Source organism: Microcaecilia unicolor, chromosome 6 (genome assembly GCF_901765095.1).
Source record: "Microcaecilia unicolor chromosome 6, aMicUni1.1, whole genome shotgun sequence".
In the NCBI taxonomy this organism is placed as follows: domain Eukaryota; kingdom Metazoa; phylum Chordata; class Amphibia; order Gymnophiona; family Siphonopidae; genus Microcaecilia; species Microcaecilia unicolor.
The window spans coordinates 140,724,217-140,752,156 of NC_044036.1; the positions used below are offsets into that span (position 1 = coordinate 140,724,217).

Below are 27,940 nucleotides of genomic sequence, written 5' to 3' on the forward strand. Positions count from 1 at the left end.
ATGAGCTTATCTTCTGAAGCAGACTGGATGAGCCATACAGGTCTTTATCTGCCATCATCTACTATGTTGCTATGTTACTATGTTACAAAATACGATATGTTAACACACACAACTTAAAAATCAAGTGCGTGTGCAATGTAGTGTCCTAAGCACCAAAATGAGCATGTGATATAGAATTAGGGGGATAATCTCTATGGTCAACAGCAAAAGCAGGGTCATAAGTACATAAGAACATAAGCGTTGCCATACTGGGACAGACTGAAGGTCCATCAAGCCCAGCGTCCTGTTTCCAACAGTGGCCAATCCAGGTTACAAGTACCTGGCGAGATCTCAAAACAATACATTTTATATTACTTATCCTAGACATAAGCAGTGAATTTTCCCCAAGTTCATTTTAATAATGGCTTATGGACTTTTCTTTTAGAAAGCTAGCCAAACCTTTTCTAAGCCCTGCTAAGCTAACTGCTTTACTACATTCTCTAGCAACTAATTCCAAAGTTTAATTACACACTGAGTGAAGAAATACTTTCTCTGATTCGTTTTAAATTTACTACTTTGTAGCGTCATTGCGTGCACCCTAGTCCTAGTATTTTTTGGAAAGAGTAAACAAGCGATTCACATCTATCTGTTCCACTCCACTCATTATTTTATAGACCTCTATCATATCTCCCCTCAGCCATCTTTTCTCCAATCTGAAGAGCCCTAGCCACTTTAGCCATTCCTCATAGGGAACTTATCCCATCCCCTTTATCATTTTCGTTACCCTTCTCTTTCCACTATAACTTTTTTGAGATGCGGTGACTAGAATTGAACACAATATTTGAAGTGTGGTTGCACCATGGAGCAATACAAAGGCATTATAACATCCTTATGTTTGTTTTCCATTCCTTTCCTAATAATGCCTAACATTCTATTTGCTTTCTTAGCCACCGCCGCACAGTGAGGAGAGGGTGTCAACATATCATCAACGATGATGCCTAGACCCTTTCCTGGTCGATGACTCCTAATGTGGAACCTTGCATTACGTATACATATGAGCTGTTTGGTCAAGGACAACAGAAGGACCAATGTTGACAAGTTCAACCCTAGACCTATAGGTTAAGGATTGAAAAGGGGGGGGGGGGGGGAAAGAATGATGAAAATAATACATTATAAAAAATAAGACAGAAACCATCTCTTGTTTCCTCACCGAAGGTCATCCATGGTTATCATCAGTTGGGTCACAGCATGCACAGTGGCATTGCGTGCATTGACAATCCCCTGCACCGTTTTCAATTTCTCCTCCAGATCACGGAAGTCTTTCTCATAAGTCCCTATAAGGCCTGTGTGCTGAATGTCCTTCGCACGCTGCACTAACTTCCTAATGTGAGCAGCCATGTCCTGCACAATCCGATCCCAGTCCCCGAAGCACTGGTGGCAAGGCTGACAGTTGGGGAACTCTCCCGAGAACCCACGTGCACACTGGTCACAGCGGACACCGGACACACCCTGGCGACAGCTGCAGTGGCCACTAGCTCTGTTACATTGAGATGCTTCAGTTCCACGGCGGTCACAGTCGCAAGCTAATAAGCAAAGAATAAAAAAAATAAGAAGAATGACACCGGAGATAAAATTATGCAATGCTGATAATCGGCATGAGGGCAAAGAACAGTGATAAGAAGAAGTGTACTTCCTATAGTGTTGGTAATACTTTCACAACACTTACTATTAGGGTCGACCATGGGGAGGACGAGCAGGGTGGTTGCTTGGGGTGCCGAACAAGAAGGAGGGCCATTAGTAGCTCTGCTGGGGCCCTGCTGACCAGGGGCGTATCTGTAATGGGGCCAACGGGTGCCTGGCCCCCGTACATTTGGCCCTGGCCCCCGCTACCGCCACCAACCCCCCCACCCCGTGCCGCCAATGGAAGCCTATGGGGGGGGGGTGAAAAACGGCCCCCGCATTTTGGGCTCTGGCCCCCTCTACCAGGGAAAGTCAGATACGCCCCTGCTGCTGACCCTGTCTATTCCATGTAAACCAGGACTGCCACATGACCCCCAACTGACCCCATCCACTCCCTCTCTCTGGGCATGTGACCAAAGGGGGGCTGTCCCCTCTGGGGAAGTGTAACCAGAAGGAGGGGACTAAGGCCCCTCTCTCTTGCCCAGAAAGGTCCTGGCTACTATCACTAAGGGGCCCTTTTACTAAGCTTCGTAAGTGTCTACGCACACCAACGCGCGCCAAAATGGAGTTACCACCCAGCTACCATGTGACTCTTGTGCTAATTTCATTAAAAATAATTTTTATTTTTGAACGCACGTATTGGGCATGTACCAATGCACGTAGGTCATTACCGCCCGGTTACCGCGTGAGACTTTACCACTAGGTCAATGGCTGGCAGTAAGGTCTCAGACCCAAAATGAACGCACGGCAATTTTCATTTTGCCGCACGGCCATTTTTGGCAAAAATTTTAAAAAAGGCATTTTTTTGCAGGCGCGCTGAAAAATGATTCTGCGTGCTCCCAAAATACACGTCTATACTACCGCAGGCCATTTTTCAGCGCGCCTTTGTAAAAGGACCCCTAATATTGGTAAACTGGAGTGTAGTCACACTTAATAGACTTACGTCTACACTGGGAATTTGGATTCCCCCAGTAATTCTCTTGACAGTCAGTACAGGTGAGACCGCCAAATCCTGGTCGACACTGGCATTTCCCAGTAAACTGGAAGACATTTCAAAGCAGATGAAATCCTTAAAGATCTAAGCCATTGATGAGTTAATTATTACATCCCTGTTCTAGATGTGAAAGAGTTGATTATAGGCAAGACTCATTCATTAATTCAGCAGCTGTGCATAATTCATACCTGATTGCAGCTGGAGCTGAAGGAGTTTTGGAGATCACAGTTGCAGGGCACACAGCCTGTCCCACTGGCTAGATTCCAGAAATTGGGCATGCAACGGTCACAGCTTTGGCCCACCACATTTGGCATGCAGTTACACTGTCCGGTCCTTCTTTCGCATATGCAGTGATCGCTGGAAGTGCACCAATCTTGGCCTGTTCCCAGAAAGTTGCATGTGCACCCTGTATATCAAAATAAGCATGGCAACCGAATAAAGATAAGACAGCTGGTCACAGCATCCCATCCTGGAGCTGGCCTTCCCAACTAACAGCAAAAACTGGAGTGTCATTGTCAAAGAATGCTCCCTGTCAAGCCTATATTAGTCACACCAAGCTCACGGAGGCATAATCTCTAAATATACAATGTTCCAGATTCTACACTTAGGGCCCCATTTTGCTAAGCCCCGTGGGCACCTATGCACACCCAACATTCGCCAAATTAGAGTTACTGCCCGATTATCACGTGGCCCTTGCTGTAATTTCAATTTTGGCACACGTCTGCTATACGCGTCTGAAAAATATTTTTCATTTTCTGGGGTACCTGGCGGTGGCAACAACAAGGAGGAGGGGCGGCGGTAGGAGGGGGGTCAGCGGCGGGGGCGAAAGTGGCGGGGGGTCGGCAGCGGGCTAGACTGTGCCCCCCCCCCACCTCGGGCTCTGGATCCCCCTCCTGCCAAGGTCTGGCTATGTCCCTGGTGGTAGATAATGCTGTTTGGTATTATTTATCTGCAAAATTGTATTTTAATTGTTGATTTTATGTAATTTGTAAATTGTGAACTGAGGTAGAAAACGGAATATAAAATCAATAAATCCAATCCAATTTACTGTGTCCAAGGAGAAGTAATCTGAGTTGAGTTTAGCACCCTCTATCATTTTGGTTCTAGCCAATATATACCAATCACACAAACAGTCTTACGGACTTGATTACTCCACTTGAACCAAAATGATAGAGGGTGCTAAACTCAACTCAGATTACTTCTCCTTGGACACAGTAAATTGGATTGGATTTATTGATTTTATATTCTGTTTCCTACCTCAGTGCCAAAGCGGTTCACAGTTTACAAATTACATAAAATCAACAATTAAAATACAATTTTGCAGATAAATAATACCAAACAGCATTATCTACCACCAGGGACGTAGCCAGACCTTGGCAGGAGGGGGATCCAGAGCCCAAGGTGGGGGGGGGGGGGGAGCACAGTCTAGCCCGTTGCTGACCCCCCACCACTTTCGCCCCCGCCGCTGACCCTCCCCCACCACTGGGCTGGGCTGTCCTTATCTCTTTGGGAAAACAGTCCTTGCTGTTGCCTTAGATCTTAGTGCAATGTTTGACTGTGTTGATCATAAACTTTTACTTCAATGGTTATACAACATTGGTAATTGAAGGTCAGGTTCTTCAGTGGCTTAAATCATTTATAACTGATGGATCTTTTAAGGTCGATCGCATAGGACAACAGTTCAACATTCGAAAAGATATTTCTGGTTTCCCACAAGGTTCGATTTTATCACCAACCTTATTTAACATTTTTATAAGTCCTTTAGCTGAGTTGATTCAGGAATGTGGTACAGGGGTGTAGCTACGGGTGGGCCTGGGTGGGCCCAGGCCCACCCAATTTCAGCTCTGGCCCACCCTCCCAAGTGCACAGACACTGCCCGCTCACTTTTCCTCCAAGCCCGCGCCAGCACCAGCTCCCATTGCCGGCCACTGCTGCTTTTCCTATTGAGCAGCAGGGCCTGCGCTACAAAAAGAAGAAGCGCTCAGCTGACTGAGCTGAGCGCTAACGACAAAAAAAGTTAAAAAAAAAAAAGCGCGGCACCTCCGCAGGCAGCCTTGAGGCATTGGCTGCTGGCTCCTCCCGTCTCTTACATCACTGCCCCTGGAGCGACACAGGGGCAGTGATGTAAGAGACGGGAGGAGCCTGCAGAGCCAGCAGCCAATGCCTCAAGGCTGCCTGCAGAGATGCCGCGCTTTTTTTTTTCAACTTTTTTTGTCATTAGCGCTCAGCTCAGTCAGCTGAGCGCTTCTTCTTTTTGTAGCGCCGGCCCTGCTGCTCAATAGGAAAAGCAGCAGTGGCCGGTAATGGGAGCTAGGGTTGGCGCTGGCGGGCCTGAATCAGGAGAGGGAAAAAGCAGATGGAAGGATGGGGAGAGAAAGAGGGAAAAAGCAGATGGAAGGATGGGGAGAGAATGAGGGAAAAAGCAGATGGAAGGATGGGGAGAGAATGAGGGAAAAAGCAGATATAAGGATGGGGAGAGAATGAGGGAAAACAGATGGAAGGATGGGGAGAGAAAGAGGGGAGATGGATGAAAGGATGCAGAGAGAAAGGGGAGAGACTAGAAGGATGTGGAGAGAGAAGGGACACTGAACAGAAAAGGGTAGAGAGATAGACACTGGTTAGAAGGAGGTAGAGAGAGACATTAGATGGAAGGATCAGGAGAGAGGGTAGATGGGTGGAAGGATGGGGAGAGAAAGAGGGAGACGCTGGATGGAAGGGTAGGGAGAAAGAGGGAAGACGCTGAATGGAAGCGTAGGGAGAAAGAGGTGACACTGGATGGAAGAATGCAGAAAGAAAGAGGGGAGACTACTGGAAGGATGGGGAGAGAGAGGGAAGACACTGGAAGGATGTGGAGAGAGAAGGGACACTGAACAGAAAAGGGTAGAGTGATACAGAGACACTGGTTAGAAAGAGGGAGAGAGAGACATTAGATGGAAGGATCAGGAGAGAGGGTAGATGGATGGAAGGATGGGGAGAGAAAGAGGGAAGACGCTGGATGGAAGGGTAGGGAGAAAGAGGTGACACTGGACGGAAGGATGCAGAAAGAAAGAGGGGAGACTACTGGAAGGATGGGGAGAGAGAGGGAAGACACTGGAAGGATGGGGAGAGAAAGAAGAGAGCTGCTGGATGGAAAAGGAGAGTAGTGAAAGACTGGAGAATAAGAGGAAGGCGCATGGGGAGAACAAGGGTGAGAAAAAGATGAAAAGCCATAAGTAGATGAAGGAAATTAAAGAATGGATAGTAAGAATGAATTAAATCTGGACAGAGAGAGAGAGGCAGAAAAATATTGAAGAAAGCAAAGAAAAAGGAGAGAAAAATGAGAAATGGCCAGGAAACCGTGGCAGAAGAGTTAAGCGAAAACGAAGGAATGCAGAATCTAGAGACTGGGAGCAACACAATGAGAAAAAGTAAATGGCCATACAACAAAGGTAAAGAAAATAAATTTATTTTTAATTTAGGATAAAATAAAATGGTACCTTTGTTAATAAAGTTTCAGAGACCAATACTTCCTTCCTTAGGTCAGGAGAGGATACCGTAACAGCATTATACTGACCTTAGGCAGGAGGTTTTGGCCTCTGAAAGCTCATTGAAAAGGGTGTTAGGCTATTAAATAAATTGTCTGAAATCTGATGCACTGAAAAGCAGCCCTTTACTCTGTGTGACAATGCATCTGATTAGTGTGACTAAATTTTGCTGGGGGAGAGGGGTAGAGACAAACTTTTGTGCTCACCCACTTTGGGTTCAGGCCCACCCAAAATTGGCAGTCTGGCTATGCCACTGATGTGGTAGAACTACCTGTTTCTACACAGATGATATTTTACTTGTTTTTCCAACTTCTCCTACTTTTATAGTTCTTAGCCTTCTTTGGATGTGTTTGAACAAAATAGCGGAATAGTTGAAAGAGCTTAGGCCACTGCCTGTTGGCTATCAGGACATCTAAAGCCCCCTACTTTACCTTTGGTTCTTTGGGAGTCCCCAGTACAACCTGTGAGTTCTTTCAAGTATTTGGGGATTATGTATGATTTGAGGTTATCTTTTAATGACCAAGTATCCTCAGTGATGCAGACGGGCTTTTTAGGCGACTTTGTACAGTCTGGTTTTTGTTCCGATTTCAAGACTTTACATATTCTTGTGGCTTCTTATTTTTTCATGATTAGATTACAGTAACATCATTTATGCTGGTGTTTCTTTATACCAGATTAAGCATTTACAATTGTTGCAAAATACAGCTGCTTGATTTCTTTGTAGAGCAAAAAGATTCGATCGTATCACTTCCATTCTTCAGAAGCTGCATTGGCTTCTATTTCAATTTCGTTTCCAATTTAACTCATTGTGCACTTTATGAAGATGCTCCTTCTTATTTGTCTGATTTGATTTTTTTCAGATGTTTCATGATACTCTCTGTTCCAACTTTGAACAACATTTAAATCTCCCTCTCCTCCCCCCCCCCCCCCCCCGCCATCACAGGTGCATCTTGAATGTATGCACCAATCAGCTTTCTTTTTTATTGCTCATTATGGTGGAACGCTTTACCCATACCCCCTCGTAAGGAGTTATAATTGAAGAAATTTTTTTGTACATGCTTTTGAAACATAGTCATAGGAAGGTGGGATGTTTTTCAGGAGCCAGTTATTATGTGTTTCTGTACGTTTTTAGTATGGTTGTTCTCTTGTATGATTGGAATCTTTCCTATCATATTGATGGAGTTCTGATTTCATTCTCTTTATTTATGTTTTTAATGTATTGTACACTGCCTTGACCTATATTTTTTAGAAAAGGCGGTATAGCAAGTTTTAATTAAACATAAACATAAACTTACTTCGGCAGTTTCTCCGGGATGCGTCTCCATAGTAGCCAGTCTTGCAGTGCTCGCAGTGCGTTCCCTCGGTGTTGTAAAGGCACTTCAGACACTGACCAGTCCTTCGATCACAGGCGTCCAGGTCGGTGGTATCTATGTTGTTGTTGCATTGGCAGGGTAGACACTTGCCACCAGCTTGAAATGGGTTCCCATAATAGCCAGGAGCACATTCATCACAGCGAGAACCTTAAGAACAAGACACACTGTTTAGTTTCAGTCAAGCATCCGCTAATAGTGTGGCTTTCTTGATTTTTTTTCTATCCAAAAGCTGATATTCCTGCCTCACTCTCCGGTTACTCGTACAGTAGGAGACTGGGGATTATAAGCCCCACCACAGCCAGAAACCTACCTCAGAGACTCCTGAAGAATGGAGGTAGACACGAGCTCTTCCACAATTACTAAAGTTGCCATATTTGCGGACACAAAATATAAAATGTCGCCCCGCCCCAGTCCACCCCTTGCTTGCCCCATCCTGCCCCTGGTCCCACCCCAGCTGCACAGTCACTTTGATCCAAGGAAGCCAGATTCTATAATCAGTTAAAATACTGGTAAAAGTAATAGAAATGAATTTTCTTCCATAGTCTAAGAACAAATTTAGAAAAGATGTAAATTTCCAAAAAAGCAAACATCTATGAGCAGCATGTCCCTCTCTCCTCTCCATCCTTTCTATCCGTGTGCTGAATTTCTATCTTTTTCCTTCCCTTCCCTCCATGTACAGCATGTTCCCTTCTCCTCTCTCTACCCTCCCATCCATGAGCAGCTGCCCCCTTCTCCCTCCCATCCTCGAGCAGCTTGCTTCCTTCTCTCCCTCCCCTCCTAGGCCTACCTTGCAGCCCTGGTGGTCTAGTGGCTTCTTCATGGCAGGAAAGAACCCCACTCTTTCCTGCCCACTGCCTTGACCTCCCAGCTGCCGTACTTCTTGAAAATGGCTGCTGAGACTTCAAGCAGTGGCCTTGCAAGACTTCCGCGAAGTCTCGTGAGGCCTTCGCTTGAAGTCTCGACAGCCATTTTCAAGAAGCGGAGGTAGCAGGGAGGTCAGCGTCACTGAGAAGGAAAGAGTGGAGCTCTTTCCTGCCTCAAAGAGGCCTCTAGACCACCATAATAGGTGGGGTGGGGGTGGGAAGGGGGAGAAGGCAAGCCTGTCCTTCCGCCTGCCCACAAGCCAGCCTGCCTGCCAACCCAGAAACCCTGACAAATGGGCTGGCTTGAAAAAAACTGTTTGGACCCCCAACAGTCCGCTGAAAAGGAGGACATGTCTGGGGGAAATCTGGACGTATGGTAACCCTAACAATCACCTCTCCTGTGTCAAAGGAAGAGGTAGCTGCATTTTTGGTTGGCGTAGGGGGAGAAAAATATACCATCCTCCAACCACACCTCCAGATTCCCTAGCTGCTGATACAATGTGGAGCACAAAGTTGGTTGGGTCACGGCCATGATCTCCTACCCTGATCCACTGCTTATGTCACAGAGCAGTCTTTTGCTGATGTGGGAACCCACATGCAAACTCTTTTGCCAAGGTTCCCATCTGACTTTGTGCAATTAATGAATTTCAATTGTAGTTGTGATGGCCATCCAGCCACTTCCCTAAGGACATACAGAGTCTGAGTCAAAATTAGCCTTTGCAGTTTTCCCTTCTCCAAAGGCAAACAAAAGAAGGAGCACATCTACAGGTCAGACACAAATTCTCTCTTCCATCCCACCAACAGAAGAACAGCATTTCTCACCTGGGTCTGTCACTCTGCTTCTCCTTTGCTACCTTCAATCTTAAATCTGAACTGGTCTCCCAGGACCTGCCAACACCGCATGATCAGAGTGAGGCCAGCAAACGACAAATGAAGGCAAGAAGTATGCTGCTGCCCTCAGTGGGGTGGGGGGAGAGGGAGGGAATGTTGAGGGATGGTTGACCTGCCCAGGGCTGTCACACAAATTCATCCGGTCAGTATCAGATGTTTCTTTATGTCATTCAATAAAGAGTAAACCACCTGTCTGTATTTTTTTGCAATATATTGCTAGTTTAATCTGGTACAGCTTTCTACAAGTAATTTTCAATCTCCCTGATATTCAAAGCTATTTAACCGGCCAGGAGCTAATCCTGGTCGGTTAAGTAGTGTTAAAGTACCTAACCACAGATATTCAGCAAGAGATAACCGATTATCTCCCACTGAATATCCCAGTTAGTGGCTAGCCAGTTAGGCGTGAATATTCAGTGCCAAACTGGCTGTGTTGAGCGGTCAGAATAGGCTGCTTAAATATCAGGCCTATCTTTGACCACTAAAAAGTTAACCGGTTAGTGCTGAATATCGACACAGCTGGTTAGCTTTGTAGCAGCCAAAATAAAGCCAGATACTCAATGCTGGTCACCGGATACAGCCTGGCATTGAATATCTGGGTTGAACGGCAATGGCGGACAGCAAACGCGCTGCCTGCCACCGACTGAATATCGGGCTCAATGAGTTTACCCAGATAACTAAGCAGCTCCCTGGATAAAATCATTGGTTGAAAACTGCCCTTCCTCTCCATTTCACAGTCAGGATACTTTTAAACCCACATCACATTTGGTGAAGGCAGCAGAAAATGCACAGGGATTTTATTTTGAAATCTCTCCACATGCATTATGATACTGATTTTACACTAGGTGCAAAATCTGTGGGTACAGAACAACTTGTGGCCTGGAGTTTTTTTTTAAGGGAAACTCCATGGGGTACTTCCTTTTCAAAATTTGCTTACAAAACTACCTGCAGACCTGCAAGCAAGGTGTCATTTTTAAAATGACATTTCTAGAAAATTTTCTAGAAAAGTCTTGCGCTAATTCAGTTTGGCATGTTTATCTCAACAAAAAAGGAGAAACAAATTCTCTTTGCTTATGCCAGGAAGCAGTAAGAATTTGTGATTTTGTTATTTACAATTGCATGCTGTTCAAGCCACTCTGAACCGTCTCAGCATCTGGAATCTAGCTAAGACCAGCCTATCTCGGAGAGCCAACTTCAGAACTTCCACATATTTATTTATTTATTTGCTGCATTTGTACCCCACATTTTCCCACCTATTTGCAGGCACAATGTGGCTTACATTATGTTGCAAAGGCATCACTATTAGCAGAATAAGAAATTCAGCATAATGTTACAGATTCATGTATAAGAATTCAAGTAAATAGGGTCAGTAGAATGATAATACATAACATATAATAGAGAGCAGGTTAAGATATAATGATCAATGATGATAATATGATTAAAATAGTCGAATTAGAGGGATCAGTCTTAGCTGGTTCTGGTATAGATTGGAATCAGGTCATTAAGGAGGATTCTTTTATTACCTACAGTCCTTCCTAAAAACATGTCATTTGACCTTTTTTAGCCCCTATTTCTTCTTTCCCTGTTCGTTCTGTCCGATTTCATCTAATTGTAATTGTATAACCACTGGTCAGGCGATAGCCTTATCAGTACATTGTAAGCCACTTTGAGTCTGCATACATGTGGAAAAAAGTGGGGTATAAATGTGCATAAATAAATAAAATCTGTCCCCTAAATCTAATGTAGAAAGATGCTTCTTAATAGGTTTAAGGACTGTTTGAAGATACTGTTGACAAGAAGCCAGAGAACAGTTTATTGAGGAAACATTGCTGTCAAACCTGCCCCATTACATTTTTCTTTACAGAAATATCTGCAGGGAGAGGAAGAATAGTGGAGTCGCTCTATTATTCCTCTTAGCCAATGTTTTTTATATAACCCCCCCCCCCCTTACGTGAAAGACTGGGGGAGCTTGTCAATAAGAGCTTCCCCACAGCTACCACTTCTAGACCTTTCTCCAAAGTAATTTCCACTAGAAGACACAGTTAGAAATGAAACTCCCATAACATCAGATCAACACCAAGAAAAAAATGCAACCAAGATGTAGACTTGGAAATTTCCAACCAGCAAGTGCACGGGGCCGTGTTAAAATAACACAGGAATGAAACAGGAACAGCGGTAGGAATGAAAGCAAAGGCAAATGCAAGAAGTAAGGATTGGTTTGAAGTTGAACTCTTCTAGGATGGATCTGTTCATCTGTTCTGCACTTTTCCACAAAAAAAAGAAAAAAAGACCAACGTTTCCCAATTCCATGCATGCACAATAATTTTTTTCACTTCAAGCTGTGCGTAAGAGTCCTGCAGCTGCACCTAACTGCGGCATTAGTAGGAATATTAGAAGCAGTTCTTGACCCCCGACTCTCATCTTTGCAAGGTTATGATGAACTTGAACTTCAAAATTGTCTATTGTTTCCTTGTGGAGTTTCATGCATTGTATATACACGCTATAGGGTATTACATACCAAACAAAATCTACACATGCATGATGTGTATAGCATATATACACTCCATGTGCACATAAAGACAACAGGTCTACAGAACAGAATATGCAAGTGTTGAACACACACAAAGTGCAGATTTATCAAAGACACATTTAACATTAGTGTTGTCCGCTCAAACCCCCTGGAACCTCCTCCCTTCAGATCCCAGGTCAGGGTGTTGATTAAATCATTACTGGTAGCAAACACTGTCAGTCTTTCACACTTTAGCGTGATGGTGTGTCTCTATTCTCTTCACTAGAAAAGCCACGGGGGTGTTTCTGTTGTGTGAGGAGAGTACTAGGAGGGCTGAAGCCATGCAGGGGGTGAGGGTAGAGGAGGGATAGAGAAGATTACTCACGCTGAACCCCATCCGATCTCTTTACCATCCCTGAGGCAGGAAAACAACCATAAACATACAAATATAATATGTTCACAATGCAATGGGGGCAGGGCACCTTGGAGAGCAGCTGTCGAAGACTAGCACTTAGTTGATAGTGTCAGATTGGAAGCCCTCCTTTGCATTTGGGTGGGTGTAGAGGGAGGGTGTTGTAATAATTTGCATATTGTGGTCATGCTAGTGTGAGAAGAGTTGGGAACAGTCTTGTGATTGGCCAGGACATATGGAACCATGTGCTAGTTTCATTGCTGATGCTACATCACAGTTCTTATGAATTACCATATCACTGGCTTTAACCTGACTAACTGAACCAATGCCCCATCTGACCACACCTGATGGGCACTGAATTGTAAAGATCTCTCCTCCAGTAGTGGTCAGCATTTTCAAAGGCACTGACTGTCACTGGCTGAATTTGACCTGGATAGTGAATGTGGGGACTAACCTGGGCACCAGCATTGAATGCCACCAGAACTTATTGGGTACCGGCAACATTCAGACCCATACCCCGGTCAGTGCCAGATTAATTGTTTTGCTGTCCCAACTTTATGTGGACTGAATACTTCCCCTAACTGGGTAAATCCTGGCACTGTCCTGATTCTGCCCCCAGACTGCCCCGGCACTAACCAGATAGTACCACAGCAGTCACCCCAAATTTTCAGAGGTACTATGTGGTTAGGTGCCACTGAACATCTGAGATGGCCTCCTCACTGTGATTTAACTGGGCAGGAGCCACCTAGTTTTTTGAATGGACTGGAGGACTAGTTCAATGGTTTGAGCAGCAGGTTGAGTAAGAACCAGGAAAGCCCCTGACCCATCCATGTCCCTCCCAGGTCCACACCTCCCTTGCAGCTGTGCACTATGGAAATTACATGCACATATTGTAGAATACTGACTAAGGGCAGTTATGTGCATAACTGCAAATTACTGTTGATTAGCACCAATTATAGCCAATAGTTATGCATGCAAAGTGCCATTATCAAAATTAGATTATTGTAATGCACCAATACTTTACTGAAGAGGTGGCAAACAATGCGGAATATAGCTATAAGAGTTATTTTTTTCTTTAAGATTGGATATATCTATTACTCATTATTATGAGTTACATTCAGACTTATTTTCGAAAGAGAAGGATGCCCATCTTTTGTCACAAATCGCAAGATGGGCGTCCTTCTCACAGGGTCGTCCAAATCGGTATAATCGAAAGCCGATTTTGGGCGTCCCCAACTGCTTTCCATCGCAGGGACGACCAAAGTTCCCATGGGCGTGTCGGAGGCATAGCGAAGGCGGGACTTGGGCATGCCTAACACATGGGCGTCCTCGACCCATAATGGTAAAAAAAGGGCATCCCTGACGAATACTTGGACGACTTTACCTGGTCCTTTTTTTCTTACGACCAAGTCACAAAAAGGTGCCCGAACTGACCAGATGACCACCGGAGGGAATTGTGGATGACCTCCACTTACTCCCCCAGTGGTCACTAACCCCCTCCCATCCTCAAAAAAAATTTAAAAAATATATTTTTTGCCAGCCTCTATGCCAGCCTCAAATATCATACTCAGCTCCATGATAGCAGTATGCAGGTCCCTGGAGCAGTTTTAGTGGGTGCAGTGCACTTCAGGCAGGCGGACCCAGGCCTATCCCCCCTACCTGTTACACTTGTGGTGGTAAATGTGAGCCCTTCAAAACCCACCAGAAACCCACTGTATCCACATCTAGGTGCCCCCCTTCACCCATAAGGGCTATGGTAGTGGAGTACAGTTGTGGGTAGTGGGTTTTTTTTTGGGGGGGGGTTATGGGGGGCTCAGCACACAAGGTAATGGAGCTATGCACCTGGGAGCAATTTCTGAAGTCCACTGCAGTGCCCCCTAGGGTGTCCTGGCATGTCGGGGACCAGTGCACTAGGATGCTGGCTCCTCCCACAACCAAAGGGCTTGGATTTGGTCATTTCTGAGATGGGCATCCTTTGTTTCCATTATCACCGAAAATCAGAAACGACCAAGTCTAAGGACAACCATCTCTAGGGACGACCTAAATGTCAAGATTTGGGCATCCCCGACCGTATTATTGAAACAAAAGATGGACGCCCATCTTGTTTCGATAATACGGGTTTCCCTGCCCCTTCGCCGGGACGTCCTGTGAGGACGTCCTCAGGAAAACTTGGGTGCCCCTTTCGATTATGCCCTTCATTGGCTCCCAGTTATTGCAAGATGTCATTTTAAGTTGTGTACACTGGTTTATCAGACTCTACAAGGAAATATTCCTGTTTATTGGGTGGGATTGTTCTCTGCATTGAAAATATCTCTGTTGTTTCCTACAGTTAAGTCAGTTAAATATTTTAAACAACTTTCGGCTTCGATCCCGTATCAAGCCACAACGACATGGAATTCTCGTCCTTCTTCTGTCTGCTCTCTATCTCATTTGTGGTCTCTTCCGTAACAACTGAAGACGGTTTTATTTTTTAAAAATATGTGAAACTATTATATTTGAGGTACAGCTTTTAGGTTTTGTAAATTCCCAGATGGTTGTTCTGGTTCTCTTTTTAACTATGTCATCAGCTGGGCCGTCAGGCTTGAGACAGTCGGAATCCAAAGGACTCTCTGTCTCAATCCTGAAGGCCTAGCTGTGCTTTCTTTTTTCTTTTATTGCCTGTATTTGTGTACTGGTTTGCCCTCTCTTCTGTTACCTTATCCGCATGGAACTGATCAGGTTATTGTGGACTAGAAGCTCTTGATGTAATGTAATGTAATTATGGAATTCTAGTATAAATCTGCAGTAGTTACCATGCCTGACTGTAGAAGTGAGCATTTTACGCTAGCCGAATGGCTGGTGTAAATGTTTGTGTCTCGCTGTAGGCAATAAGGTACAGAACTGCAAGTATCCGTTCCACTCCTTCTGAACTCGGGCAAGTCACTTAACCTTCCTTTCATTGCTTCAGGTACAAACATGCGGGGAAATTCAATAAATTGGTGCGTCAGTTCTATAAGAGCCACTAAAAGTTGCGTGTGCATATTTAATTGAATAATAAGCTAATTAGCTGATAACTTGCTTTTTAACAAGCACTTATTGGCATGAATTAGATTTAATTGAAATGTACATGCTGAAATTTAGGCGTTGGATCCGTGCCTGAATTTTATGCGTGAGTCAAAAAAGGGGGTGTGGAAATGGGAGGTCATGGGTGAATGGGGAAGACACAGGGGAAGCATCTACTTATGGGGAAGCCTCTACTTATCCCTGGGTAAAGCAGCAGGGAATGTAGCTTGGTTTTGGGATTCTGACAAGTACTTGTGACCTGGATTGACCACTGTTGGAAATAGGATAGTGGTATTCAAAGGGGTACACGGGCCAGTTGGGTTTTCAGGACAACTCTAATGGACATACATGAGAGAGATTTGCATATAATGGAGGTGACAGGCATACAAATTAATTAGGGATATCCGGAAAACCTGACTGGCCTGTGGACCCCTAGGACAGGTCTGAGTACACCTGCTGTATGGCAATTTTTATGCACTTGTCTCAAGCTCTCAATTGGAAAGGTGAGCAACTGAATGTAAAAGCCAAATCCAAGTGAAACCTAAAGCTGCAGGTCTCAGAGCCTTCAGTCACAATGAACATCCAACTTCAGGAAGGAAAATGAACACGTTGACACTTTGGACTGGAATAGAAGCCAAACGTTTCGATAGGTTGTACACATATATATGAGACCATGGCAGAAGCAAAGAATGCAAACATTAACATAATCAGATAAGCCTATTGTCACACAGCGACATGAACGCAAAGCCATATGTATGGCGCTATCATAGATATTCAGCTGGCCCCGTCAGCACACGTTAGGAATGTCGGCTGTGGTGAGCGATTTGCTGACCGCTGCCAGCCTTATTCCCAGATGCTCAATGCTGATCCATGGCTGGGCTCTGGCATTGAATGTCCAACTTAACGCAGAGCTGGTTAAGTCGATATTCTGAACTTAACCGACTATGGGTTGCCTGCATAAAGATAGAGCTGGGTTTTATGCGGTTACCCTGGCCAGTTAAGTGCTGAAAATTGGCACTTAATCGTCCCGGAACACCCCCAAAATAGCCAGTTTTCACTTAGGCCCGATCGTTAATTTTCAGCAGCGATAACCGGTTAAGTGCCACTGAAAAATTAGCGGATAGCCCTGAACAAGCGATTTCTCCAGTCAGTGGCCATTTCTGAGTATGGACCGGCTCGTTCACAAAACGCATATAGTCGACTGTTGTCTTTATAAAACAGGCTTCAAACAGACCCTGATATAAAATTACCTCCAGAGTGGGTGAAGATCTTCAATACATAATGTGCCTCCATTTCAGTGCGTTGTTTCTAGTAAAAAAGGTGCCAGTACTCAAATGCTAGGCCACTCTTCAGGGGTGGGGTGATCACCGAGGGACCCACCCCACAATAGCCAGGTCCCCTGCAGCCAGTCACAGAATCTATGACAAGGCAGAATTGGTGTGTACAGCCTGAGCTCTTTCACTAAAACCTGGGGTCCGTGGGTCAATTTTAGCAGACAATGGAAAAGGTGCCGGTACTCAGTACCCGCAAGTACCCCCTCAAAAAAAGCCCTGCTCCATTTCTCTGTATTCACAACTGCACTCCATATATAATCCAGTGCCCACCACATAAACTCGGTGAATGTGTTCGCATGAGCACAGAAGTCACGAATGGTCACGTAACAAGTCCCACAGGTCATGTCACTTTTGAAATCACATGGCACAATCAATTTATTTCCCATCTCATAAGAAATCCATTATGAGAAACGTGTAATGTCACAAGCATGAGGAAGCATTTCACATCTAATGTTACCTGTGTATTTCATTTTTATTATTAAAGTATTACTGCTGCTTGGTTAGCAGAAACACAGTATTTCCTGAAGGGGTCACTCACCTGTATAACCCATGTTGCAAATACAGATCACTTGTCTGGATTGACTGTCTTTATGACAGGAGGCAGCAAAATGGCGTCCACTTTTGGGTCCTTCTGGGCAAGGACATGGCCGGCAATGTTCACCAGATCCAAGGACAGGGTTTCCATAATACCCAGCAATGCATCTGTGGGTTAAGAAGATTGTTTCACATAAAAACAGAGAAAATGATGGCAGAAAAAGACCATATGACATATCCATCCATATCAACTACTAAGCTCTACAATCCCCTTCTCTCCCTCAGAGATCCTCTGTACGTCTCCCATGATTTCTTGAATTCAGAATACAGTACTTAAATCCACCACTTCTACTTGGAGTCTATTCCATGCATCCACCACCCTTCTGTAAAGAAATATTTCCCGAGATTACTCCTCAGTCTGTTCAACCACAGAAAGGCGGTATATCAAGTCCCATTCCCTTCCCCTTCCCTCTTTCACTTTTGTCCAATGCCCCCTTGTTCCAGAGCTTTCTTTCAATTGAATGAGGCTTGCCTCCTGTGCATTTGTACCTCATTTAAGTGTAGTAAGAACATAAGAGTAGCCTTACTGGGTCAGACCAATGGTCCATCTAGCCCAGTATCCTGCTTCCAACAGTGGCCAAGCCAGGTCACAAGTACCTGACAGAAACCCAAAAAGTAGCAACATTCCATTCTGTTAAAACGTACTTGTTTGAACAATAATTCTGTTTTTATTTTTAAATTTGATTTTTAGCTTTTATATTTTATGATGTTATGCTTTTTGTCATTGTCTCCTCTATTACTGGAGTTGTTTTGAAAATGTCAACCGCTCTGAATCCTTTGGGAATGACAGCGGGATAGAAAACTCAGATGGTACAGTATAGTATAGTAACCATACTATATGTTATGTCATGTTGTTATCCATTTATCCTAATTACTGACAATTATACCTTGTCCTGATATCATTGTATTATGTTGTTATCCACTAACCCACTTCTTAATCAACATAATTTTCGTATGAACCTTAATAGCAATAATTCTGAAATTCTTCTCTGTTAATATGATTGCCATAATATTCCTATGCACCTTATCTGTTACTAGGATAAAAGGCCTGTTTCTGAAACCAATGAAACGGGCGCTAGCAAGGTATTGCCTTTTTGCAATTAATGTTTTGAAAGGGATTGTTAGGCTAAATGTGTTCTCACCCTCCCTCCCTCCGTGTTGCAGGGCCGTGTCCCCCCCTTCCTGCCTCCTTCCGTCCGAGTTCCAGGGTCGTCCCCTCCCTCCAAGTTCCAGGGTCCCCCTTCCGTCCAAGTTCCAGGGTCCCCCCTCCCTCCCTCCAAGTTCCAGGGTCTCCCTTCCCTCCTTCCAAGTTCCAAAGATTTCTGACCATTTCCCTCAACAGAATTTTCTTGGGTTGAGACCTCTGGAAGTTTCTTCACAGGTAAATATGGCTGCTGACTGGTTAAATCCCTTGCTTGGGGTTATGCATTAATTTTCAGTGGCGCTTAACTGGTTATTGCTGCTGAAAATTAGTGGTTAACGCCTAAGTGAAAACTAGCTGTTTTGGGGGGCGTTCCAGGGACGGAGTCAGTACTTGAAAAACACGCTGAAAAAATACAGCCGCTTAAAAAGCAAAAGGTGCTCCTACTTAGCGTTGCTGGCAAACCTTTTTGTTTGTTCAGTGCTCTGAAATACCTTTTTTTCCACAAGCTGTGAAGCTTATCTTCAACGACCCCTGAGGAAGGCTTTGTGCTGAAACACGGGCCGTGTAAGGTCACTTGGGTTACCTCTGTACTACATTGTGGATTACTATTTTTGGCTAATAAACATTTTAGAAGCTTCTAGTTTGCCTGTGTCTTTTGGAACTTTTCCTCCCTTCCACCCTTGTTCTGTACAGTCTGCTCACTAGCCAGACCGTGACCTCATACAACACTGAACAATTCCTCTTAGATCCATAATTCTAAGTTATACCCGATTTTTAAAAATCATCTTACTTTTCACATCTGTCACCAGCAGTGTGGTCTCGGCAGTTCAGGCAGGCCCCTGTTCTCTGCTCGCAGTCCTCGGCGTGGCCATTACACAGGCACTGACGACAGTTTGGGAATCCCCAGTGTCCATGTTGACAGTGGTCACAGCGGAGGCCAAAAGCTCCAGCACGGCACGGACACTGCCCACTTGACTGATCGCAGAAGCTGTGAAGGGATCCGTCCACACTGCACTCACATGCTGAAAAAGAACAGAGAAACGTTCCTGCACGTCTCCTCGACAGATGACTAATCACGTTCTAGACTCAACTACACTGCATTTTACTGGTTTTAATTACTGTAACGAATATTCAGACCCAGAAAACGGGTACTGGTTCATAGAAGCAAAGTCAAGTTTGTTACTAACAAAAGAATCCAACAAAGATTGTGGTTGGAGTGCTGTGAGAGGGACCCTCATTCTGAATCACTGAGGATTAAGAGCATTGGTTATTTGTGGTTAGAAGGGGCATAGCCAGACCTTGCGGTCGGAGGGGGCCAGAGGCCGAGGTGGGGGGGTCACATTTTAGTCTGCCGCCCCACCACCGCCCCCACCACCACCTTGCCGCTCCCCTCACCGCCTCGCCGCTTCCCACAGCAGCAAATACCTTGGCTGGTGGGGGTTCCCAACCCCCCACCAGCTGAAGCCTTCTCCAGCGCCGGTCTCCAGTGGTGCCATGTTCCCTGCCCTGCTCTCTCTTCCTCCTCAATAAATTTCATGCTGAATTTCACTAAAAGGAGCACGCAGGATGTGAGGAGGAAGAGAGAGCAAGGCAGGGAATGCAACGGCGCCGGAGACTGGTGCTGGACAAGGCTTCTACTGGTGGGGGTTGGGGACCCCCGCCAGCAAAGCCAGGGTCCCAGGCCCCCGTGGCCCCACCTAGCTACGCCACTGGTTAGAACATACCCAACACCTTTAAGAAGTGATGCTCATTTCTGTCATGGTGTGCAGAAAATTAGGAGGAAGGTTTCCACAGGACTGGACCAAATAGGACAGTAGCGATGACAACCAAGGGGAAGACTGAAAGAACAGGTTGGGAGTCCAGTAGAATTTGAAGATTTCTCGAGTATCAAACATCACATGATGACCTGACACGGCCGTGTTTCGGCATGTGATGCCTGCGTCAGGAGTCTGGCATAAGCCAAAAGTTACACAGACAGAGAGATGGATCTTAGAACAATTCTGGGCTCTCCTTTTGCTGAAGTGAACTGCTACATTTGTCGTGAAACAGTGATAGTGTCTCCAAAAGTGCAGAAAATTAACCCTTTTGGAGACATCGCCCTGAGAAAATTCCTGGCCCAATATTCAGCCCAAGGCAGTCAGCGTCTTGTAAGCTGCTGACACTTGTGGACTGAAATATCCATGAATAATCAATGCCAGGGGCATGTCCAGCTTCCGACATTGAATATCTGGGTATCTGTGGTCACCCAGAAGTTAACCTGGCACTGGCCGATATTCAGACTGGTGCCTGGTTAACTCGGCACCTTTTTACTGACTTAACTTTATCCACTTAGCCAGTTAGTGGATGAACATTGCCGCTATCCAGCTAAGTCCTGGTTCCACTCAAGGTCCGCCTCTAACCCAGGCTGTTAGGGGGATGGCTGGTTAGCAGAGATTTTCAGCAGCAATAACCGATTACGTGCAGCTGTGCCCAGCTAGCTCAATGGGGTTTAACAGGCCAGGAGCCTCTCCTGCCCAGTTAACCCCTTTGAATATCAGGTCCTCTGTCTTTAAAAAGCCTTAGTGCCCTGCAGAGGCGTACCAAGGGCGGGGCGGTGGGGGCGGTCCGCCCCGGGTGCACGCCACTGGAGGGGTGCAGAGAGCAGCCGTGCGCCTGTCGCCTCCGCTGGTTCCCTGCTCCCTCTGCCCCGGAACAGGTTACTTCCTGTTCTGGGGCAGAGGGAGCAGGGAGCCAGCGGAGCCGACAGCTGCACGGCTGCTCTCTGCAGTCAAGAATGCACCCGGAGGGGGGGGGGGGGGGGTTGATGCGCTGGGGGGGTGTCATTGCGCCAGAAGGGGGGGGGTTGTGCTGCACCCGGGGGGGGGGGGGGGTGCGCATCGGTGATCCGCCCCCGGGTGGCAGCTGACCTAGGATCGTCACTGAGGCCCTGTTTACTAAGCTGCGCCAAGGGCACGCTAGCGTTTTTAGCATGCGCTAAACGCTAAGTCACCCATAGGAACATATTTACACTAAAAATGCTAGTGCATCTTATTAAACAGGTCCCTAAGATAGTAGCATACCAAGGGCGGGGTGGCGGGGGCAGTAGCAGGCAGCAAGGGGGTGAGCAGTTGTGTGGCTGTCAGCCCCGCCGCTCCCCTGCCCCCTCTGACATTACTTCCTGTTCTGGGGCAGGGGACCGGCGGAGCCAACAGCCATGTGACTGCTCCGTGCACCCCTTGCTAGGAGGAAGGGTGGTGGGTGTAACGCTCTTTGGGGGGGAGGGGGGATGATGCACTTTGGGGGCACAGTGGCAACTGGCCCTAGGTGGCAACCAAGCTAGGTATGCCACTGGCCTAAGAACTGGGTTTTAAAAACTTTTTAGGTTATCAATAGAAATCAAACAAAATAAAACATGGAAAAGAAAATAAGATGATACCTTTTTTATTGGACATAACTTAATACATTTCTTGATTAGCTTTCGAAGGTTGCCCTTCTTCGTCAGATCGGAAATAAGCAAATGTGGTAGCAGATAGTATATATAAGACAAACATCAAAGCATTACTTTCACAGTGACAGAGTGGGAGGGTGGGGGTATGCATGGGGACATCAAAGCATTTCATTGATATTCTAACAGGATGGGTGTTGGTGGGTGACAGGAGGGTAATAAACAGAGAAATAAACAGAGAAATACAACTTTATGGTTTATAATGGGTTAGAAAAGGTATCATCTTATTTTCTTTACCATGTTTTATTTTGTTTAATTTCTATTGATAACCTTTAAGAGTGGACTAACACGGCTACCACACCTCTCTACTTAAAAACTTTTTAAAAACTTTGTTTCTGTAATTTAACCATTCATAACAATGAGGGTAATATAAAAAGAAAAACCAAATTCCTGGGTAGCCAAAAATGAATCATGGTGCCAAAGCCCAATAAAGGGCAATTCCAATTGAGCTTGAAGGAGCAGAAATAAATTACAGGACAAAAAAATTAAAAGAACAGAAAAGGAAAAGAAAAGTGCCACACAAGAGAGGATGAAATCACTGGAAGAAAGATCAGGAGGGCTTCCTGTGCCTCTCTTACCTTTGCAACCAGCAGGCCCAAAACCATAAGTCCCTGGGGCGCATCGTTCACACTGCCGTCCAATCACATTTGCTTTACACCGGCACTGCCCACCATTGATGTCACATACAGAGCTCAGGGATCCCTGAGGGTCACACTGGCATGCTGTGAGAAGTACAAATAGAAAATTTGCTTGAGCAATGGGGGAGGGGGGTCTATATATCAAGATACAAAAAACTACCACATGAAATGTCTCACCAGCCACATCCCAATCTCTTAATGTCAAGGGGCCAAACAAACCAATCCCTCCCCCAATCTCTCTAATTGCTGATGCTCTATTGGGCAAAATATTGGTAGGGTCATGGCCCCAGTGATCTGCCACATTCCACTGTCTGTGTATAATGTCACAGTTGCCCTTCTCTTGTACTCCATTTAGTATTCTGTCAATTAGCTTGGTTCAAATCTCCCAGACCCTGATCCCCATCCATGTCCCTTAAGCAACTGCATATATACATCTCCAAACAGGACTTTTCTTTTAAAGAACAGCTCCTTAATGGGACAGAACTAGGGTGACCATAAGGTTCTAAGACTGAAAGAATAGGCTGAGCCAATCTTGGTTTTACTCATCGCATTCCTGAAGATGTAGTCCTATTTTCCTTGTATGCCATGGTGTAAAACCAGAACTGGGTTGATCTGTCCATTTTGGTCTAGACTCAAGCTTGTTGATCATCCTACACAGAATTTTTTTCCAATGAGACCAAAATAAGGTTTTCACCTTCCCTACCTACTACTCCCACCAACCCCTCCCTACTCCAGCTCTCAGTACTTACCCAGTGCTCCTTCATGGAGGATAGCTGACATGCTGGTGATGAGAGTGGTACACGTCTCAGAGGTAGGCACCTTCACCACACTTTTGCTGCTGTCATGACAACGATGACGTTCAAACATCTCTTTGCGGCTAATGGAAGCAGGATCTCCAGCAATGAACATCTCCATGGAGGAGTAGCGGGGAATCAACACTAGCTGAGGCAGAAAAATAAAGCCATGATGAGTAAGACCTGGAGGAACACATTTTTACACGATTGTTCCTCAAATATTAGTTTCCGGAAAACAAAGAACTAAGCATTCCTCCCTCAGAGCTCTTTGCAGTGATGATACATACACTGACTATATCTTAACACTGTATCCCAAATGGCCTGAAAGTTGTAGTGGGGTTTCTGACCATAAAACATTCTGTATGGTCAAATGTTTTTATCTTCGCCATGTGCTCAGCAGTCCTCACTTAACTATCCCTCAAAAAAATTTAAATGCACTTCAGAAAATACATTGGAAATACATTACAAACTTATGTAACAGGAATTGAAATGAGGACTGTCCAGTTCATCTTCTGTTTTCTCTTGAAGATGCTCCTCTAGTAGGGTTTGTGCAACTGAGCTGTTATCTTGCTTCAGAAATCATCAATTACAGGTTTTTAATGAAGGGCTTACCGAATCTATCAGGACATTGGCGTTAGGAACTTTTTGTCGATGGGTATAGCGGGTAAACTCCAGGCGAATGGTGTAAATGACACCATGCTCTAAGCAGACTGGTTGAGGCAGAGCAATATGCCTGTGAAGATATGGAAAAGGAAAATAACTATATCAAGATATTATATTCTCAGTATATTGCTCTCACTTCTTTTAAGTAGGAAGAGATGCGAGTGCCCAGATATTCACGTAATAGCCTGCCATGGAATCCATTCTCCAAACACTAGTAATGCATACAAGGTAAAACCACATCCTGGGACAATTTGTAGGAGGATACAAGAAATTGATGAAGCAGTGGAGAAAAATAATAATACCAGCAGCATCTATGTAAAATATGGACTACTGACCTGGAGCCGGGGGTCAAGGACACACTTAGTTTGTCATCTGCTGGGATTGTGTTTCCGCATGGGCTGCTAGTTGGGATGGGTCCTGGTCGAATTACAGATACTCTCACCTCTTCCCATTTCTCAGGGAGCTAATAAGGAAGGGGGAACAACATTTATCGAAAGCTTCCTCTGGTACATTTATGAGTAAAGTCTTCATGGCAACCTTTTGTTAGACATAATGCTGGCATTGTGTTGGGCCTATGTAACATGTAAGTTTTAGAGGTGGGCAGCCCCAAAATTTTAATTTTGTTTAGTTTCCCATGTCACTTATAGGAATTTTAATTTTGTTCATGTTTAAAAAATGATTTCCTTTTGGGAGAGTGCACTCTATCAGAAAGAGCGAGCAACCTTCCAAAAGAGTGGGCAGTGATGGGAAAGAATGTGCAATACACAGTACTGGGACATAGTTCACACACTTTGGGCCAGATTCTATATAATTCTATATAACAAGCCAATCAGTGATGATAACTGGCCAATAGCAACCAATTATCACTAATTGGAATTTACTTGTGCTTCTTTTTAGGCGTATTCTACAAAGAGGCACACGCATATTCAAACACAAGTAGCTGAAATGGGGGCACGGCCATGGAAGGAGTGTGGGTGTGTTGGGGGCATTACTAAAATTTAAGTAGGGGCGTTATAGAATTCAGGAGAAAGTGGCGGTATGGCCCATACCACCACCTGTTGACCTAGCGGTAAGGGATCACGTGGTAACCATGCAGCGCAAGCCAACATGGGTATGCTGCCGGTTACTGCCAGGAACGCCTCCCATGGTAGAAAATAAACAATTATTTTCTACCGTAGGATTCAGCGCACGCCAAACTCGGAATTACGGCTGGGTGCATGCGCTACCCCGGCAGTAGTGCCGATTGGGTACGTGCTAACTGCACGTTAGCCCTCCTGTGCCTTTATAAAAGGACCTCTAAGTTGGTATTTGGGTCAATAGAAAGCAAAGTGATTTGCCTAAGGTCACAAGGAGCATCAGTAGGAGAAATGAACCTTGGCTTTCCTAGTTGTATGTTCACCGCTCTGACCACTAGATCACTCAGCTAAACCAATGTGACCTCAGACATTTGGAAATGTACTAATCAATGATAAGCAAGTCCACAGGAATATATATTCGGAATAGGAATCTCATAGTTATAGGTGTGCCGTATCTTTCTAGCAAGAAGGTCAGCTGTGATCACGTTGTTTGATTCCATCGTCTCTGGTTTTTACCTGAGGTTCATAGCGAATGAGAACATCATACTCCATGGAGAAGGGGACATCACTGATCCTGAACTCCAAAACACCACCCTCATGGACCCTGACGAACCCAGGTCCAGTCCAAGTGGCAAGATGACCCACGGGGTACTCCCTCTCCACCACAGAACAGCCCTGTGATCAAAAGATTAAAAACAGATCATTGGTTGGTGATCCATGGCGGAGACAGTCACAGAGGACTAGACCAGCAGCCAGTAATATCTGAAGTGGGGTTTTTTTGGTGGTGAGGGGAATCGTGGACTTGTTATAGCCTTTCTATGGTACAACCTGTACACATTTAAATGCCACGGTCAGCATTTGAAGTCAAGGCTAACTGTGGTGTTTAAATATCAGGAGGATTGGGGGGAGGGGTTGGGGAGGGTGTTTTTTTGTATTGGCAATAATATGAAATACATTTTCTTGTTGTTTCCATGTCCGTTTTCAAATGACAGCATCTCTCTATTTGTAGTTCCTTCACTTTTATATCGCAATTTTATGTACACTCTGGACAGCAGCAGTACCTCCCTCCTCCTGGACACTTCCTTTCTAACAGCTCAGGAGGTGCAGAGTTGACCTTTTCAGGAAGATTTAGCTCATACCTTTTCGGTAGTATCTCAAAGCAAGTTACATTCAGATACAGTAGGTATTTCTCTGTCCTCGGACAGCTTACGATCTAGGTTTGTACCTGGGGCAATTGAAGGTTACGTGACTTCCCCATAGTCACAAGGAGAAGAGGTGGGATTTGAATGCTGGCTTCGCTGGTTCTCAGCCTGTTGCTCTAACCATTACTACGCTAAGCCTCCACCCCTCAGGCTATCTTTAGGGAAGGCGGGAAGGCGGTAGAACTAGAGGACATGAAATGAGGTTGAAGGGGAGCAGACTCAAGAAAAATGTCAGGAAGTATTTTTTCACACAGAGAGTGGTGGATACTTGGAATGCCCTCCTGCGGGAAGTGGTGGAGATGAAAACGGTAACGGAATTCAAAAATGCATGGGATAAACATAAAGGAATCCTGTTCAGAAGAATTGGATCCTCAGAAGCTTAGCAGAGATTGGGTGGCAGCACCGGTGGTTGGGAGGTGGGGCTAGTGGTTGGGAGGCGGGGCTAGTGCTGGGCAGACTTCTACTGTCTGTGCCCTGAAAATGGCAGATACAAATCAAGGTCAGGTATACATATAAAGTAGCACATATGAGTTTATCTTGTTGGGCAGACTGGATGGAGCGTACAGGTCTTTTTCTGCCGTCACCTACTATTTATTTATGGCATTTATATCCCACATTATTCCCACCCACGGGCAGGCTCAATGCGGCGTACAATAGTCTATTAAGCAGCAATAATACAAAATACAGTAATTAGGGTCGTAGGAGGGAAAGAGGAACAACAGGAGGGAGAGGGAGAGAGGAGAAGGTGACAATTAGTCGCTATGGCAGTCATGGTTCAGAAGGATGCGACACCAGGAGGGCTCATGGCATATGCTCTACCGAAAAAGAAGGTCTTGAGCCGCTTCTTAAAGGTCGGGTGATCTGGGGTGAATTTGACCACTTGGGGCAGCCCGTTCCAGAATTGAGTGCTAAGATAAGAAAAAGAGGAAGCATAGACAGTCTTATGTTTTAGCCCACCAAAAGCTGGATAGTGGAGATTGAGATACGAGCGAGCTGACTTGCGGGAGTTCCTGGGCGGCAAGTTGAGAGTGTCCATGTAAGCAGGAGCGTCACCATAGATGATTTTGTGCACCAATGCGCAGATCTTGAAAACGATACGGTCCTTCACAGGAAGCCAGTGCAACCTCTCATGCAGTGGGCTCGAACTTTCAAATCTCGATTTACCGAAGATGAGTCGAGCTGCTGTGTTCTGAGCAGTTTGCAATTTTTTTAGTAGCGTGGATGTGCATCCCCCGTAGATACTGTTGCAGTAATCGAGACGACTTATAACTAGGGACTGGACTAGGTTGCGGAATACCTCTCTAGGGAAATAAGGCTGGATACGCTTAAGCTTCCAAAGAGTGAAGAACATTTGCTTGACTACAGAGCTCACATGCTGCTCCAATGAACATGTTTCCTATGAGTGAATTTGAGATGGTTTTCCTTTATACACTCTCCCTTCTCTTCTGAGGTTCACGTCTTAGTTCGTACATTTCCCCTTTACCTGTCGAAGCAGTGCAGACTCCGCCTCGTAGGTGTAGTGGTCCAGGTTAATGCGATAGTAGCCCGACTTCACTTGACTGCACTGTCTGCCAACCATGTGACTACGGCATCGGCACTGACCAGTCTCTATGGCACACCTGATAAGATGGAATTAAAGCAATGACTAGCATTGAATGGGCAGAATGAAAAAAAAATCCATTCAGTTTAGCCACCCTTTGATTTATCCTAATTGACTCTGTATTATTCATCTTCTCGCCCTTTTATA

At 45.2% G+C, this 27,940-nt stretch overlaps 1 protein-coding gene across 3 annotated transcripts in view; it reads right to left on the reverse strand.

Annotated features, from left to right (window-relative positions):
• LAMB2 (laminin subunit beta 2) overlaps nucleotides 1-27,940 on the reverse strand; it is a 125,961-nt gene that overhangs the window by 20,426 nt on the left and 77,595 nt on the right. For 2 of the 3 annotated variants that reach the window (XM_030205981.1, XM_030205983.1), the window contains 13 exons: nucleotides 27,677-27,812; nucleotides 25,508-25,666; nucleotides 24,251-24,378; nucleotides 23,865-23,985; nucleotides 23,208-23,400; nucleotides 22,399-22,542; nucleotides 19,127-19,358; nucleotides 17,137-17,300; nucleotides 12,196-12,225; nucleotides 7,473-7,697; nucleotides 2,842-3,059; nucleotides 2,603-2,699; nucleotides 1,190-1,562 (listed from right to left, as the gene is read on the reverse strand). In XM_030205981.1, the coding sequence (XP_030061841.1) occupies nucleotides 1,190-1,562; nucleotides 2,603-2,699; nucleotides 2,842-3,059; nucleotides 7,473-7,697; nucleotides 12,196-12,225; nucleotides 17,137-17,300; nucleotides 19,127-19,358; nucleotides 22,399-22,542; nucleotides 23,208-23,400; nucleotides 23,865-23,985; nucleotides 24,251-24,378; nucleotides 25,508-25,666; nucleotides 27,677-27,812 (2,220 nt within the window). The remainder of the gene's footprint in view (nucleotides 1-1,189; nucleotides 1,563-2,602; nucleotides 2,700-2,841; nucleotides 3,060-7,472; nucleotides 7,698-12,195; nucleotides 12,226-17,136; nucleotides 17,301-19,126; nucleotides 19,359-22,398; nucleotides 22,543-23,207; nucleotides 23,401-23,864; nucleotides 23,986-24,250; nucleotides 24,379-25,507; nucleotides 25,667-27,676; nucleotides 27,813-27,940) is intronic. The other variant, XM_030205982.1, reaches the window with a different exon arrangement.